General features: G+C 38.4%; 2 protein-coding genes across 2 annotated transcripts; both read left to right on the top strand.

The window, feature by feature from the left end:
* Nucleotides 1–2,178: 2,178 nt before the first annotated feature.
* LOC307028486 (uncharacterized protein) lies at nt 2,179–9,075 on the top strand. The gene is made up of 10 exons (XM_079663549.1): nt 2,179–2,515; nt 2,591–2,655; nt 2,740–2,851; nt 4,020–4,168; nt 4,305–4,453; nt 4,602–4,761; nt 5,998–6,085; nt 6,202–6,280; nt 6,907–6,977; nt 7,063–9,075. Exons 1-10 carry the CDS (start codon nt 2,502–2,504, stop codon nt 8,042–8,044), a joined length of 1,869 nt encoding a protein of 622 aa, XP_079519675.1. The 5' UTR covers nt 2,179–2,501; the 3' UTR covers nt 8,045–9,075.
* A 1,288-nt stretch (nt 9,076–10,363) lies between these two features.
* LOC307030263 (uncharacterized protein) lies at nt 10,364–15,956 on the top strand. The gene is made up of 7 exons (XM_079666597.1): nt 10,364–10,501; nt 10,651–10,750; nt 13,174–13,353; nt 13,444–13,605; nt 13,697–13,749; nt 14,422–14,512; nt 15,207–15,956. Exons 1-7 carry the CDS (start codon nt 10,412–10,414, stop codon nt 15,323–15,325), a joined length of 795 nt encoding a protein of 264 aa, XP_079522723.1. The 5' UTR covers nt 10,364–10,411; the 3' UTR covers nt 15,326–15,956.
* Nucleotides 15,957–17,176: the final 1,220 nt, after the last annotated feature.

The raw sequence follows: 17,176 nt of genomic DNA, 5'->3' as shown, positions 1-17,176 counted from the left end.
TGTTGAGTACTCCGAACATTCTGTATGACCTTCGAGAACAGCACAAGGGAATAGAAACACAAAATTAACTAGGGAGAAACATAACTAGAAGTCTTAAGTCAAGTAAGCATATATCTGTGTTTAGCGCACAGTATTATTAAAATGTATTTCTTTGATAGAAAAACTGAAATACTGGGAAAATTGAAATGTTGACCTAAGGATGGCACTAGAAGAGTAGTCAGGCAATTATTAGAGATGCAAATAACTATTTCTACAACAAAGTGTTGGTCATACACCCAAAAGATAAGGGATGGGCAGTGACATCCACATGCGGAGCAGCAGAAATCAAACCCTGTATGTTGCGGTAAAATTACGTATTCTTTACCACCTACATTATAACCCAGCATCTCACTACATGTTCAAATAGCTAAAGCACTATAGTAGATACTAGTACAATGATAACACTATAGTGTGTTGCATATCACTCTAACTATATTGTAGGTATTTGTAAAAATTAGGAGAACCTCAGAGTCATAAGATTCATCCCCTGGGCACCATGCATTTCTGTACCAATATGTCAAGGAAATATATTGTGCAATTAAACAGATGGACGAAAGGGACGAGCCAATTGATCACCAGAGCCATCCCTAGAAGCATGTATGATTAAAACGTATCCTAAAAGCCTTTATTTGATACATTTCAACTGGCTTTCTGAATTGAAACCCACAGTAAACATTGATGAAATGTCATGACAAAATAGTGTACCTTATTAGTCCTCAAAGATCATAAGATCCAATGCTAAAAATGGACAGATGGCACCTCGGATAGAAAATACACTGCATAGGATGCTAAAACAACTACGTCAACACATCGTGCTATACCCAGCTGACTAGATACTCTACCAACCCTGCTTTGTAACACTTCCAGTACAAAGCTCCAGCTGTTTATCTCTTGTCCCAGTTCCATTTTTATGTATCATCTTTATCTCACACTCTCTATTTTACTCTCACATCCAGAACATTGCAGTCATGATATGTCTTGACTGCTATTTTTAGTTATTTGGCATGACACTGTACAACCTTATCCCGTACATTAACACCCTTGAAAAACACACACAGTAGCAGCAGAGAAGCAGAAGTGGAGCAGTAATTCAAATTAGATTGGCGAGCATTCAAAAGTGTCAGAGCATCTTGTTGGCCTTGGGGCATATTGTATATTGAAAATAGAGCAGCTCTGGTTCATTACCAGATGGCGATTTTTGTTCTGGAACAAATATTAATTGTTTGTCCCTGTTTTCTATTATTAAAGGCAGAAAAGAAAAGAAAATGTATGAATGTCAAGTCATTTAAACAGCTTTCTGGTCTCTCTGGTCTATCTGGTTTTGGTTTGATTTTGCCCACAAGTTGAGGAAATGTACTTTGTTAAATTCCAAAACTGCAGGTCAAACAGATAAATGTAACTTTGTATTGCATGTGAACACACTCATAACACGTCCACTAGATGGCGGAGTGTGTCCTATGCGTTTCCTGGTTCGCAGTCAATACAGTAGGCCTGTCTCTGCCTGTCAGGGGTTTCATAATTGTTCATTAGTAAAACACTTTTACACTTTTTGCCAATGTGAAGCTTTTCTTATTATTTTGTATCAAACCTTTAGGGCATCTAATCTAATCATTCTCAAGGTACAACAATTAGTGAGTGTTTTCTGTTTGAGTGGAGCAATCTGTCAATTTAATAAACTATCCATTTTCGAAACTAGCAACTGAAGCATACAAAACTATACATTCACCCATAAAGTAAAATATGTAAGCATGCAATAAAGATCTTAAACATATTAATCCCAGCATTGATTTGGAGTCTATGGGGCACAAGATAGCTTTCGGAAAGTTAGTCTAAATACAAAATAAATACAAAAAGTGTGTTTTTTTTTGTTCAAATCAAATAGACTTTGCGCCAAAAATGAAAAAGAGATGTGTCTGATATCTGATACAGATTTGAAGTCACTGGATCACATGGGAGCTGTGAGAACAAAAGTGAACTATTAATGAGCACGAAGATATTTAGAATAATAGTGGTTTTAATACATTTAAACTATAATATATTCATGGTCCCTATCTTAAAACACTGTGTGTACGAGCGAGAGATCGGTTATGAACTAATCGTCCTCTTACTGCAGACAGACTGTGATCCTTAGTAAAAAGACCGGAGTGAATGTTTGTCCAATATCCTACCCATAAAACTAACTTCTCCTCGGTGAAACACGTCAAATACCAATGAATGCTCCATTTAAAGTAGTCCTATATATACCAGAGAGTGAGTTGCTCACTGTCAACTATTCGAGGAAATGGGAGTGGGGATGAATTTCCTCGGAATCATGGCGCAACATTTCCCGTAACAGCTTTCGATATCAGGAAGCCTTTGAGACTCATTACATGCAAAACACGCAGCACGTTCCCACGAAATGGGTCGGTGCTGCTGAGTTGGTTTAGTGTTTTTGAAATAGAAGTGGAATACATCGTTTCTAAATGGAGCCAAGCAGGTAATGTGGACTTTAAGAAGTTGTTACTTCAATAATCCTTTCATTAAAATAACGCTGATATTGTGTTTGATTCAGGCGAGCTCGCGACAGGATGCCTTTCGTCCTGTTCATTTTAGGGAATATTGCAACAGCTCTCTCTGGTACGTATATTGGACAGTGTTTTATATTCTATATGCAAGACATCATTCTCATAATTAATGTATTGGTGTTGATGTATGTTTCAGGACTGACTCTTAACTGTACCAACGACTACGATGGATTTATGTTTTGCCAACTTGAAGCTCAAAACTGCACTGAATACCATATGATTCTACAAAACGACTTCTGGGAGAACAAGTGAGATGTTGTTTTTAATTGTTCACCCCCGCAATGTAATAGGGTTCTTCTACTACAAAGCTAGTTAATTTATTTACACTATCGGTTTATGAGCAATATCAATAGTGCCGATTACGATTCAAGATTCAATCGGCAGTGGTTCCCAACCCTCTTCCTCAAAGGACACTTTATTATTGATTAAAATAACGACCCCTGACTAGAGGTGGGAGAAGCTACTCAGGTCTTGAATTTGAGTTAAAAAAAAAAAAAGTACCAGAGTGTAGGAATACTCTGTTAGAAGTGAAAGTCCTGGATTCAAATGTTACTCAAGTAAAAGTAGAAAAGTATTATCATCAACATATACTTAAAGTACTCATTATGCAGAGAGGTCAATTTTAGAATAATATATATTTTATGTTTTGATTATGATTATTGATGCATTAAAGTGTTATCAAAGCTGGTAAAGGGGCAGCTAGTTTTAATCACTTTGTATACTGCATGTAGCTTGTGAATTTACTCCAGGTGTAACTAAAGTTGGATTTAAGTGTTAATTCTATTTTACATCATTAATCCAAATCTGCAAAGTAACTAAAGGTATTCAATTAATGTAGTGGAGTAAAAGTACAATATTTACCTCTGAATTGTAGTGGGGTAGAAGTACAAAGTACCATATGGGAATACTCAAGTAAAGTACAAGTATCTCAAAATTATACTTAAGCACATGACTTGAGTAAATGTACTTAGCTACTTCCCACCTCTTGCTCCAGACTAATGTGAAATGAGTGTGACATCTTTTAAATATTGTCTCAGCATCTGTTTTACTCTTATTCTTTGAAGCTTTTATTTAATGTTTTTGCAACAATCATACATACTAAATAGGCTTATTTTATTTGACAAAGTCAGTGTTTAATCTTCTTGATGCTTGATCAATATTCTATTAGCTTTGTGGGTTTAAACTGCCTAATTGTCTAATGCAGGAAGAGGCTTTCTTAATATAGCTTGTGATCAGGTCTTCACCTTGCCCTTTTCTTGTCAGATTTAAAGTTTTTGTCCAAATATAATAATCTATTCTTTTCTTTACAATTGGCAATTTAGATTTTTCATAGATAAATACAATCCTGTATAATATGCCGCTTGAAGGGACCCATTTAGGTTCAGAACATAATGTTTGTTATGTTGTATTCCACAGGCAGCATCGGTGCATTTTCGAACAGTGTGATGCTGGACCGTGTTGTTGCTCTATTCAAATGAAGCTCATATCATCGGAGACTCATACAGCGACAGTTTGGAAAGGAAACAAAACCATGGGGTCCAAAATCATTGACGTCATAGAAACCAGTAAGTACATTTCCCATCAATCTAATCTGTAGCTCTCAGAAATATACTGATTCAGAAAAGCAGTGAATGAATGTTAAACTGGGTTGAGGATGGGAAATAACCTACCCTTACTTTTCTTATCTCCATTCTTCAACAGTAAAGCCCAAAACCCCAACAATCGTCTCTGTGAATGAATCCAATGGGAATTTTCAAGTCAAGTGGAAGACAAACTATGTTCACACAGAATGGTTCAGTGGCAGCTTGAATGCTATAGTGACTTACCATAAAAAAGGAGACAAAGAAGAGGTAGGAGCAATGTCGTATGGACTGTATAGGCGAACATTTCCCCTGGAGACGTAGACTTTCCTGTGGTATTTCAATCATGTCAGGTTGCCGTTTAGTTAAAGGAACTATAAAAGCTATCTTTTTTTTTGTCTTCCTTATTTCTCCTTAGAAGCCTTCTGAACCTTTCAAACCAAGTCTACTTGATGGAGACTATTACTATGATATACTTGGTGGACCCTTGGAGCCAAATACGAAATATGAAGTCAGCGTGAAAAGCGTCAAGAATAACAAGTCCAGCGACAGCAGTAAGGAGGAGGAATTCACAACCCGTAAGTGTTGTCATTTCTTTATAAGCCTGATTAAAGCTCATATTTCTGAGGCGTGATACCTTCAGCATATTCATATTTATTTTGTTAGGTAAAATATGTGATTTATCTAGGCTGGATTTGACTTGTAATTTGAAATCTTGGACTCTTATACCTTCACAATCTCAACTGGAACCTGTATTTTATGTTTATTGAAATATGTTCCGAAATAATGAACATATTGTTGTTATGATGCTATTTTACGTATTTAAATGCAGTTTGAAGTATGAAAGAATGGATATGATTTATAGCGCATCCACCAAAAAAGTCACTTGAACCACAACAGCTTTTACTCCAGCAAGGTTGCTACCAAACTGCTACTCAAGCACACAGCAGCTACATCTGTTACATTAGATCTTTGTTGGTTTTAACATCAGCTCACATTGTCAAAAAGGAAAATCGTCTTTCTGAGATTTCCATGACTGTGATGCTTATGTCGGAATTCATTGTTAGATTTTTTTTAAGTAATTGAAAACAGAATCAGTTTGCCTTCCTTGTCTTGGGTTTTCCCCAGGATCTGCCAGCTATTTTCCTTTGAACAATCTCACAGAGTATTCTACCAGGGATGTGCTCTTGCATGTCCTATTTTGGTATTGTGCGTCAGAGTTTTATTGCATTGTACTCCAAAAAAAAAGGGTCAACTTTTATCGAAGAAGCCGTCCACTTTGGGCCCCCACTGCAAACTCAGTGGTCTCATTGAAATGAAAAGCAAGGCCAAACTGGACTTTAGTTGCACAGAACACTGGACACTTGCCATATGTGTGCATCTGTGTACAGAATGTGAGTGGGTGAACATTACTGGTGGATGTTAGGTCCATTAGCATTTCTGTAATGAGATACAGTCACTGAAACAGAAATAAGTCTTGAATAATAAGGCACTTTAAAGATGTGATAATGCTTACAGCTGCTGGGTATTAACAGTTGAATCTTCCCACATTGTGTATACTGTCACAAAAAACACATGACCAGAGCAGATTTACAGGTGAACAAGAGCCTCTTTCGTTTATCTCTCTGCTGCATGTAATCTGTACACATATGGAGTCATATCTAAACTTCATACACGTTTTTTCAAAGCTGTGTACGAGGACACTGTCACTACCCGATCTGCCCCCCTGCCCGATCTGCACTGCACATATGCGAGATGGTCCGCCATATTTGACAACTACATACGGCAACTCTAATAACTCTAATCAATTCTAGCATCAGCTCTCCCGACCATGGTCATCATCATCAGCCTCAGTGTTGCTGCTTTCTTTATCAGCGCTGCTATGTATGGCTGTTATATAAAGTAAGTCATACAGAAAAAATATATATTGTGTTGTAAGTTTTTTGAAAGCCTTACACTGTAACTCTTGTTGTGTTGTGTCATGTTTGTGATGTGTTTATTCGTTTGTGCAATTTTAGGCTCAAAACAAAGTGGTCGGACATAGTTGCCAAATGTCCAAATCCAAAACTACTGCTTATGCATTCAAGTGAGCAAGAGGTGAGTTACAAAGTGATCTGTGCCAAAATCTGCAAACTGAAAACAGTACCATCCATTACTCATTCTTTGAAATCTGATGGCAGTTGCAATTATTATTATTAAATGACTCTTTATTTAAATAATATAAAATGTATCTACATGTGCTGGAAATCTTGGCAATGGCAATATAGGAGTAGCAGTTTATGTGGTGTTTTCAAGGTTGGAAAAAAGCTTGAATTAGAGTTTTTATTTTAGTCAGCTGCAAATATGGTTTGACCCCCAAAAAATTGCAACAAAAGGTTTTTCAATGGATTATTGTAGTATCAGGTGAATTGATCTTTTCACCCTTTTTAGAATGGTGTCACAAAAAACAATTGTGGTTGTCTAAATCACAGGACTTTAAGTCATAAAGAAGTGTACTAATCAGTATACTGTATTTACTGTATATACATTTGTATTTAACAACAGCAGAAAGGTGCTGAAAAAGCTTGAAAATTCACCTTGAAAGGCTTCAAAATGGCTTTAATTTCACGTTTAAAAAGGTGAAGGAACCATTAAGTATATTTGGCTGCAAAGTTAACAGATACAGCTCGATCAGAAAAGTTCCATATCTATATTTTGAATTGCTTTTATCTTCCTTGTTTCAGGTCTTGAAACCTGCCCCACCGATCCTCTCCTCTGTCTGGGTAGACTCCCCCGATCCAGAGGACAGCACATGGTTAGTGTGGCTGCAATAGCAATATTTCCTTCAAGATTTCTTTGGTTATATTGGCAGTTTAAGTAACCCATTTCTCTGTATTCAGGTCGGAGGGTTCAATGAAAGACATAAGCAGTGGGAGCCCTCAGCAAAGCCATGGAATCAGCACGGGCTCTTCTTGTCTTAGTTATGCTAATGCGGAACCCACTGACATTATAGCCAGAGTTCAGGATGCCCTTTGTTTGGCCTTCCCTGATATACGCCCGATGTCACCTTTGACTACCGATCTGCTCACAGAACCAAACAAAGACTTTGGTTTGCCCTCCTCTCCGTACAAACCCTGTGGTGTCAGAGCTGATGACACAAGTGTTGGATCATATTGCTTTGACAATCAAACCTATTGCAGCCGACTTCCCAACTTCGATGGCTCTGATGTCAAGGCTGAAATCCTTTGTGACTCTGAATACCTTCATAGTTCGGGTGACATTGTACCCCGTGTTGACCAACAGGCACTGGCTTGTCCACTTTTGAAGTTACCACCAGGGGATTCAGCCCTTATGCCAATCGACATGTCATACCAGCAGAACAATGCAGATTCTTGGGGTGTTTCGCATGCTGAAGACTCCAGTTTGTCCTCAGTGTCTAGTGGAACCAACACAAATGCGTCATGCGATCATGTGTCCGGAGTTAAATCTGACGGTGAGGGCTTTGATGAGGCCGTCCATGATGCAACAAAGCTAAAAACTGAAGGGGCGATAATGTGTGATGAAAACCCCTTCTACGGAGGTGTGCCTGCAGGCTTGCAGAGCCTCCCTCCAGTATACGACGACTACCAGCCATTTCAGAGTCTGGTGGAGCAGCCTGGTCATTTGTTTACAGAGGAGAAAAGAGGTGAGAAAGAGGAACATTTAAACACATATCCAGAGGAAGCATTCCCCAAGATGCCTCAAAGCTTCTTAGGACCCCTTGCTTCAGGTTTCATGAACAATGTCCAGTGTCCCTCCACGCTCCAAACACAGTTTCTCTCTGTGATCCCTGCTGATCAGTCAATGCCAATCATCACAGACAGCGGCTATCACAGTGTTTAGCTCTGACTTTTTTTGCATTCATTTTTTGTGTTAACTTCATCCTTGTTTAAATTATATTGAGGCATTATTGATAAAATGTAGAGCACAAGGGAGAGGGAGGATGTTACAGACTTCGAATGGTGTTCAAGCCCTTAGGAAATACTCAAGTTAAATTCTTTAGTATTACTATTTTAACGGCTGTCAAGGATATAAGCTGCAAATGAAAAAAAATGAAAAAACATTGCACCTTAAGAGCAGTTGATATTGTTATTTTGTAAATACTTTGCAACTGTGTATGATTGATTTGGTTAAATATGCAATTTTGTACATAAGAAACATTCATGTAAAGTGTATCAAAAACAGAATATACTTTTTTTTTGTTTTAAAAGCGCGCTTGATCCAATGCTTGAACAAACAGCTCACTTATCCGTATCTAACTAGTCATTTGTTTGTTACTCGGTTCATAGGACATGTTTTCCATAGATGTTGTGTAAAGCTTGCTTAACCACCCAGTCTGTATCGTAAGTAAGACTTGTGAAACATACAGACGAGTCATTTCCGGCAGTTTACTTCAACCCCTCGCTGAGCTTGATTTGGCCAGAGCGCTCATCATAAATAGTATATGTCCCCAATTGTGATATTACAACCAAGCTTTTTAAGGAAAATGAAGTTAACCCTTTGTTTTAAACAAGTCATCAATCCTAATGAGCATGTGTTATTCAGGATTGTGAATGACTTCCTCATTGCTCTTCTTTGGAACTGCTGAGCCACTTCCACAGAGACACACCACGTCACAGCAAATATGTAAACTCACATTAACTCGTTTTACGATGAAGTTCAGTTCATTATGTGCAAAGAAAAAGAATGAAAGCACATTCATTAAGTGTATGCTGTTCAAAGAGCTTGAGTTGTGCTTTAAAGGGACATTGCTGCTGATTGTTAAATTGTTGTTTTGATGTAAGTAAGCAATTTTCTTATTTAAATGGTGTTGTTGTGACAGAGGACATTGTAGTTATATTTGCAAATAACAATAAAAAACAAGTGCATGGCTACTCTTTATTGCATTTGAAGGAACTTATGAAAGATGGCATGAAGACTTCCTAAAATGTACTTCCTTAATTTAACGTAGTTTCTGTTGAAACTGGGTATAAGGGCATGAAAGTATTTGAGGATGACAAGTATGTTTACGTTTTATTTTCTTAGGGCCTCCAAAGAGTAGAGACTTTTTGGAGTTAAGGTGACAATTGGTTAAAAGTACAGATACATTTACTAGACCTCCCAATATATTATGTTAATATAAACATGGGTAAATGTTAATTAAATTATAAAACAGTATGGTAATATCATCTCAAAATATTACCAAGATTAAAATAAATGATTTACTATATATTGAAATGTAGTGTATTAATTCAATACTATTTTAGCATGAATGAAAATTAATATTTTGAATAGGATTGCAAGAGCTACACTATTTTATTATAAATAGCACTCCAACACATCGTACATCTCTAAAAGTGGTTGACCAACAGCTACAGAGCCGGCCAGCTAACCAATCAGAGCAGACTGGGCTCTGGTTTCAGACAGAGGGTGAAAAAAATTTGAACATTAAAGCATGTAAACACGTCACAGTAGAGACACAAAATACAAATATAACACCTGAGAAATCAGCATAATAGGGCGCCTTGAAACATGACTTGGCCTGAAAACATTATGCTCAAAAGAGAGGAGGCCAGATGTAGCTACAAGCTCATTTTCATCTGCAGTCCCTGGGCAGGTACTGACATGACAATCAACAAATAATAAAAACATTACTCTGTTTCTACTTATTAAAAATAAAGACAGTTCAGAGCAAGGATAAACATTAGAATACCAGTACAAGCAAAACATTGAAGTTTTTTTTCACCATGGGATAGCGTAAAGGTCTGAGCATTGTTAACTCTGCTTCCATCTGGTGGTTTTACATGAAAGCCCAGTGCCTCACTGCTACCACAGTAACTTGATGGAAAACCACATCCCAAAAAAATCAAAGACCACATTTTGTTTAGCACTGACCTAAACCCAGCAGGTGACTTTGAACTAATGCTGAGTCCTCAATTCAGCATGTAGAAACGCAGGGAAAGCATTAATACACTTCACATGCTTTCATACTGTACAGTATTTCCTGTAATTGGAGGAGCCGCCTAAGCAGCGAGGCAAGTTATTGGAGGAGGAGAGCTTGTCGTACCTGTGAGGCCCTGGATTGGAAGATTACAGCAGAAAAGGGGTGGGTGTCCCTGGGTAACCTCTGATTATACTGAACTCCTAGGAAAAGTTCTGTTATTGCTGAAACTCCTGTGTAACCAGTGACACTTCTCTACATGTATGCATAACTGAAGCTGTGACTCCAGTATGCAGCACCCAGGCCGGCTGAGGCTGAGGCCGTGGCTGGAGGAGCAGATCGAGTCTGGGAGCTACCCAGGAGTCAGCTGGCTGGACCAGGTAGACCCCTCACCATCATCACACATGCATTCACACCTAGGTGCAAACTGTTATGCTGTACATCAATTTGGTTATATAAATGATAATTAATCAGGGATTCATATTAGCATAATGTTTTCTGTGCTTCTTTTTTGCATTTTATTCAACAGGCAGCACAAATCTTCCAAATCCCGTGGAAACATGCCGCTCGTCATGGATGGAGTATTGACCGAGATGCTACACTCTTCAGGAGTTGGGCCATGCACACAGGTAGGACCCTGCCATATATTTATATAAAGGTGTTTTCTTCTCTATTGTCCACTCAGACATCAGATTTCGTATTATCTTTAGCATTGACTCCTCATATTATATAAATCTGAGGGACTTCGTTTGATACCCTGTGTTAAGTTTTTACATTTACAGCAGCAATGTGTAAAAACACAACAAGCTTATATGTTGTATCAAAAGACTGCTGCAATATGTTGAAATCATTTTCATATGAGTATATTTCGGTAATGCTAGTGTGCCACATGTTTGAATCAATGCTGAATGTTTTAACTATAATGTGTACACATTTATAATACTAATTACTCTTGCTTCCTCATGTAATGGCATTCACCTTTTCCCCTTACATGGTTTTCTGGTAGACTGGGGGCAAAGAAACTTAACCTGTGTTCGTGTCACTGGTAACATTTTTGCCCTGTCATTGAAGGTTACATTACCACATAAAGATTTGTTTTACTGGATGGCCTAATTCATGTAAACAACTCCAAAGAATAATCATCAGTTCAACATATCAATGATTTATTTTCCTTAAGATAAATATATTTTTCCAAGGTTCAAATGTGCTCGCAGTATAGGGCAATTGTTTTGCATTATTCAACACATCCTGATAAGATTTGCATACGGTCTGTTTCCTGCTAAGTAAGCAGAAGTATTTATTCCAGTCAAGTGTAGCCACACTTACATTGTTCTGATCATGTCTTTCTAGACTTACCACATTCATACCTTTCCAGCTTAGAGATATGAAGTGTCCAGTAGCCTTTACAGTAACAACAACAGTGTGTTACAAATAAACAAATAAAGAACATGTGAAAAGATCCGACTTTAAAAATAAAATGATTGATTGCTTTATGTTGTTTTTAGCGCTCACATTGCCCAGACTTGTTCTTACGTTTCCCACGCAAAGTTCATCAGACATGTCCAACTCACATATTAAGCTATCTTTGGCTCTTACCTACCTGCTGTAACAATGTACATTTCCCCTCTGTGGGACGAATAAAGGTTATCTGTTTCCGCAGTAAAACTATTTGATGGTAAACATTTCATTTATTTGACATCTTCTCATGGGAATCATGACCATTTTTTAAAGAAGTGTGTCTGAATACACACACACACACACACACACACACACACACACACACACACACACACACACACACACACACACACACACACACACACACACACACACACACACACACAATAGCCTTGGGAAAGTCACGCTTTGTGAGTGTAACAGCATCACATCATGGGAAAGCTTCAGTTCAGTTGCTGTGAATGTGGTGATCATATTGCTGTCAAAGTTCAACAGGCTTTTCACGCGATCTAGAAAAAAAAAGATAATCATGTAAAAGCGGACACTGTAGGGGGATGTTTTTAAATTCAGCTCAATATTCAAAACTTAAATAAAATCAAGCCAGAATACAGACTACATTACTGAACAATTGGACAACAAAGATACACATACCATGTGGAGGCTCTGTGAGTCACGGCAGTTGGGGTTGCAGCATGTGAGTAATATGCTCCCCGTGCTCCCTTTCTACTTGTTAGCCCTTGTCAGCTGTAAATGATCCCTAGTCGATGTTTTAAGCTCAAATGATTTTATAATTGAAACTTAGAAACAGAGGCTTGGCTGGGATCCAAATACCTGCGGACACATGTGAGAACTCAACACAATGGAGGAAGTCACACACTTGAACAGTAGCTTAAGTGTGAAGGTGTCAATAGGATCTCTGTGCAGTGAGCCATGTATGGATGCTAGGTTTTGTGTTTTACCATCCAATAGATTTAGAGACAAAAAACATAGTTATTTAGGAAAGATTAGCAGAAAATAGAGTCATAATGGCCATATTTATGCATAATACATGGAGTTAACTATACTGGAATTGTCCCACACAACACCCTGGAAATATTGTTTTGCTGACCACCAGTTGTTGAACTTCTCCTCTCGATGCAGTGATACACAGATGTAGTCAAGTACGCCGTGACAACACTGATGGGTGTAGTTACACAAGTTGGCAACAATGTACACTTCTGACAACACTTGAAACTTTATTTAATGCTTTTTTTTTTTTTATCCTTGTCCTATAAAATAGCAATTATTTAAACATTACATGTCACTTGTTAGACGCTTTTATCCAAAGCAACTTACATACTCAATACTGTGGGCAATCCCCACAGGAGCAATTTTGGGGTGAAGTGTCTCAGGGACACAACGACATGCTGACTGCAGTGGGGTTTGAACCTGTGCTCCCCCTGATCCGAACACACACAACCCACTGCGCCACACGCCTCCTTTAAACTTACAGCTGCTGAGCAAAAAGGTGTCAGAATCAACTTACTTCTGGTTTGAACTCTGGTCTGCTTGTTCAGGTAGTTGCTAATATGATATGTAAACATTTTTTTTTCAGGGCGGTACCATCCAGGCAAAGATACACCGGACCCCAAGACATGGAAGGCAAATTTCCGCTGTGCCTTGAACTCCCTGCCGGACATCTCTGAGCTGCGGGAGCACAGCAGAAAGAGAGGCAGCAATGCCTACAGAGTGTACAGGATTCTGCCCAAAACACCAACTCACAGACGCAGGAGGGGTAAGACAGACATGCCTTTCAAGTGTATGTATCTCTTCAAAGGTTAACATCCTCAGACAGACCTCATGAAACAGTGCTACCCTTTCCCAGGGCTGCAGTTGTTCAGCAGGCCGCGAGAAAGACATGGGAGTTTAGTTGATGAAACACAAACTACACATGCCTGGCAACCAAGAACGACAAGACCCATTTCAGACATACCGCAGAAGGTTGTGACGCCCGCAGAAGGCCCATTTGGTAACATGCAAACACACGGTGAGACGCTGGTTGTCAAAGCGTTTTGTTTTGGCTGTGATTTTAAATGATGTTGTCTCTGTAGTCTGGTACAAATTATACTGATTTTCAGGCATGTGGGATGGCAGACCAGAGGAGCAGGAGCAGAATGAAGCTGTGTTTAAGGTATGTTCTGACTGCCTTAACATTTTGGGGCTCATTCTTTAGTGGAGTTTCTTTTATTTGGCAGAATGAGTAACTCCCTTAAAATGAGAAGGAAAAGACTACTGAAGAAACTGCATTCCTCTAAATTAAAGGGACATTTGACACGTAAATGTCATGTCCTTTAGTGATTTGTTTTCATCACATTAAGAAAGAAGCCTGTTATTTAACATAATACAGCTCAGTCAAGGAGGATGACATTTGTTGTTAAACGGTTAATGGTGTAGTTTGGGGAAAATAAAATCGATCCTGCATGAAACTGTCACTACAAGGTCTATGGATTATCTTGATTGAGTGGCTCATGGTTTCTTGAAAGAGACATTGCTTCTGAGTTTTACACTTGTATTCTTTCGGCGCTATAAGCACCATGAGCCTAGTGCCATTTACTCCCATTATACTCAGGAGAAAGCATCTCTATGGACGATAATTCCTACACTCAATCACACCGAGATAATCTAGTTTTCTTTTTAAATAGCACTGTCTGTAAGAGATCAGTGGCATAATATAAATATAATGTATTTTTTATGTCTTGTAATTGCACTGTTGAATCTTGAATTATGAATTACACTGGGATGAATCTTGGGCTGTGTAACGCTCTAGAAGTCTGACTGACTGAAGGTGTTCTGTCTCTCGTAGTTGATGGACCACTTGAATAACACTGACGTCTGGAACCAGTCTGAGGAGCAGAGGGAATGGAGAACACACACACTGTGGGACCACTGGCACCGTAAGACTTTGTGTGTCTGTGTGAATTAGGAAGTCCTCGACTGTCATACTCATATAGTTTGCTAAAAGATTTATTATTATTTTTAAAGGTCACTTATCATGCAAAATGCACTTTTTCATGTCTTTTCTACATCAACATGTGTCCCCTCTGTGGAAAGAGATTCTGAAAGTTTCAGGAAAAAAGATTCTCTCACTTTTTGTCCTGATCCATTTATATAAAAAACTTGTCTGAAAATGAGTTGATCAGATTTTGTTCACTTTATGACGTCATAACGATGTTGTGGCTTGTGTAACCATTAGCCAATCAGCAACCAAGGTACCTTATCACCTGAATCTCCTCCTAGAGCACCATTGTGTTTTTTGTAACCAAATATCTCTCAGAGGGGCGTGGGGAGGGGCTCCTTATTTTCATCTAAAGTAACAGACAGAGAATCAGCACTTTTGAAACAGGGCTGAAACAGAGGGGATTATGGGTAATGCTGCAATGATCTGTTTGGTGTTTGGAGCCAAACACTTCAGACATGTTTTGTATATATCTGAGACCTATAATATATTGATGAAAAACAGTATAATAGGAGACCTTTAAATAATTGTTTGAGGTATTCAATTAAATAAAATCCATAGTGTTTACGACACAGCTTATAATAGGTAAGAGCCTTTGCATTTGGGTCAAAATGTTATTTTGTGCTCCTCAGGTGCTGGGGATGATGACCCGTACTCTCTGCACACAGAGAACTACAGTGAGCTGTTTGGTCCAAACCACATCAAGGAGCTCTCCGATTGGTCCACACACCAGCAAACACTGATGCTGTAGTTTTGCACTAAACAACTCATCGTTTCTGCAGTTTGCATTCTTGCTTTTATTCAGCGTCTTTCTTCCTGCTGTCTGTGTGATGAGCTGACCACTGGAAATAAGAAACTAAATTGCTCTGTGAGTCAGTCGGGCGGTCATCCCCTCTGCTGAGCACGCTGAGATGAAGATCCTGTTCCAAGCCAAGCTTTCCTCTGTCATCATCAATTGGGTTCAGTGCCTCAAACGTACTGACATGACACCAAGCTCTCACCACAGCTCACTCTGTAAACTGATCTCACGCTTCACTGCAGGATCACTTATTCCTTTGAGTTTCACTGGATGTTTAGCGAACATAGGAGAAGCACACAGAGGCATGACAATGTGGCTGCAACAGTTTGTAGGCTGGGGGGTGGAGCTTAAAACACCACATAACTACACATTCATGAGATTTAACCTGCAAACTATGTATAGATGTCATGCCCTTAATACACATTAGATAACTACATGTATGCCTTGGGTTAACCATTTTTAAGTCTTGTCAGAGAAACTCAATTTTGTATATTTTTCAATTTTTACAGCTGGTTGTTTTTTGGTGAAATTAATACAACCTGCTTTTTTGTTTGCTTTGTATTTTTAAATTAAACTGAAGAAACTAAAGTATAATTTTGTCTGAAATGTTGTGTATGCATATGAACTGAAGGAGATGGCTGTTATTTAAACAGTGGAATTAATTAATGTTGGCAGTCACCCAACCCAGTTTCCCATCCAAACTTCTATGGTTTCATTTAAAAACTGCAAAAGATCTGATTTTCGTATTTATTTGTAGCTACACTTAACCCACAGGTTAAGAGGAATTTAAATAAATTATAGCTAAAGCTGCTTACAGCACAATTGAGTTAGTACTTGTAGTGGAGTACTTGTTCCTATTGCATCTGTATTTTAGCTAAAGGACCTTTGCATTGAGTCAATGGTCGTTGACAGGAATGCCTAGACTAGAGTATTTTGATATTAAAATAGTTTCAAATGTTCCTTTCCTAACCCAATAGATGTTGGCGTCCAGCCTGAATTAAAAACATAGGAGAGACATTTTGTTTAAACTTGAACATTTAACATTTATTTCTCATTGTTTATTCTGAAAAATGCAGAAAAGACAGATGAACTTCCCTTAAAGTGAGAAGGAAAACAAAAAACATTGCTCCTACTCTCTGCCTTCCCAGTAATGTTGTACAGAAAACGAACCTTAGATACGAATGATCCTGAAAACAAACCAACCATGAATCCATTACCTTCATGTTAAGTATTTACAGTTTCATCATAAAAGAAGTCCCATGACAGGAATTCCAAAAGGAAACATTTCTTAAGTCACATTCAACCAATGTGCTAGCACAGCCTGCTGGTCACATGATATACAGCAATCCCAGTCTGCGGTCACACCTTGGTTCACACACACTACAGCGTTCAGCAGAGAGCTGGAGAAACACTAACTAGTCTACACATAGGAGGATCTCTTATCACAAAGGAATTACTACTGAACATATAAAGAGGAACAGATGAGCTTTGAACAATACCAGCCTGATAAATCACATTAATAAATCTATGTTGGGATAGTGGTCAACAGCATTGTAAGGCTGTAAAATGATAAGATATTACAAATGTGACTATATCTATCAGGTCATTCGTGCTGCCTGGTACCAACACCAAATATTTCATTCTTTCATCATAAACATTTTGACAATAGCACCCATTGAACACCAATTGACACAGACTTTCGCTTGAATTGATAAAAACAACCACATTCAGTTGTTAGTCGATCACACGATGGACATGGAGGACACATAATCACACCTACAGACCCAGGCCGGCTGGTTTGCT

This window comes from Notothenia rossii, assembly GCF_949606895.1.
Source record: "Notothenia rossii genome assembly, chromosome: 2".
In the NCBI taxonomy this organism is placed as follows: domain Eukaryota; kingdom Metazoa; phylum Chordata; class Actinopteri; order Perciformes; family Nototheniidae; genus Notothenia; species Notothenia rossii.
This window is presented reverse-complemented; position numbering and strand designations above follow the sequence as displayed.

Bases quoted from the DNA above. Each gene is read 5' to 3' on its own strand.
- LOC307030263 (XM_079666597.1), top strand. From the start codon at position 10,412: ATGCAGCACCCAGGCCGGCTGAGGCTGAGGCCGTGGCTGGAGGAGCAG. The intron at 10,502-10,650 runs GTAGACCCCTCA...TTTATTCAACAG, and splicing joins GAGTCAGCTGGCTGGACCAG to GCAGCACAAATCTTCCAAAT. The intron at 13,354-13,443 runs GTAAGACAGACA...ACCCTTTCCCAG, and splicing joins AACTCACAGACGCAGGAGGG to GGCTGCAGTTGTTCAGCAGG.
- LOC307028486 (XM_079663549.1), top strand. The intron at 4,762-5,997 runs GTAAGTGTTGTC...AATCAATTCTAG, and splicing joins GGAGGAGGAATTCACAACCC to CATCAGCTCTCCCGACCATG. The intron at 6,978-7,062 runs GTTAGTGTGGCT...CTCTGTATTCAG, and splicing joins GATCCAGAGGACAGCACATG to GTCGGAGGGTTCAATGAAAG.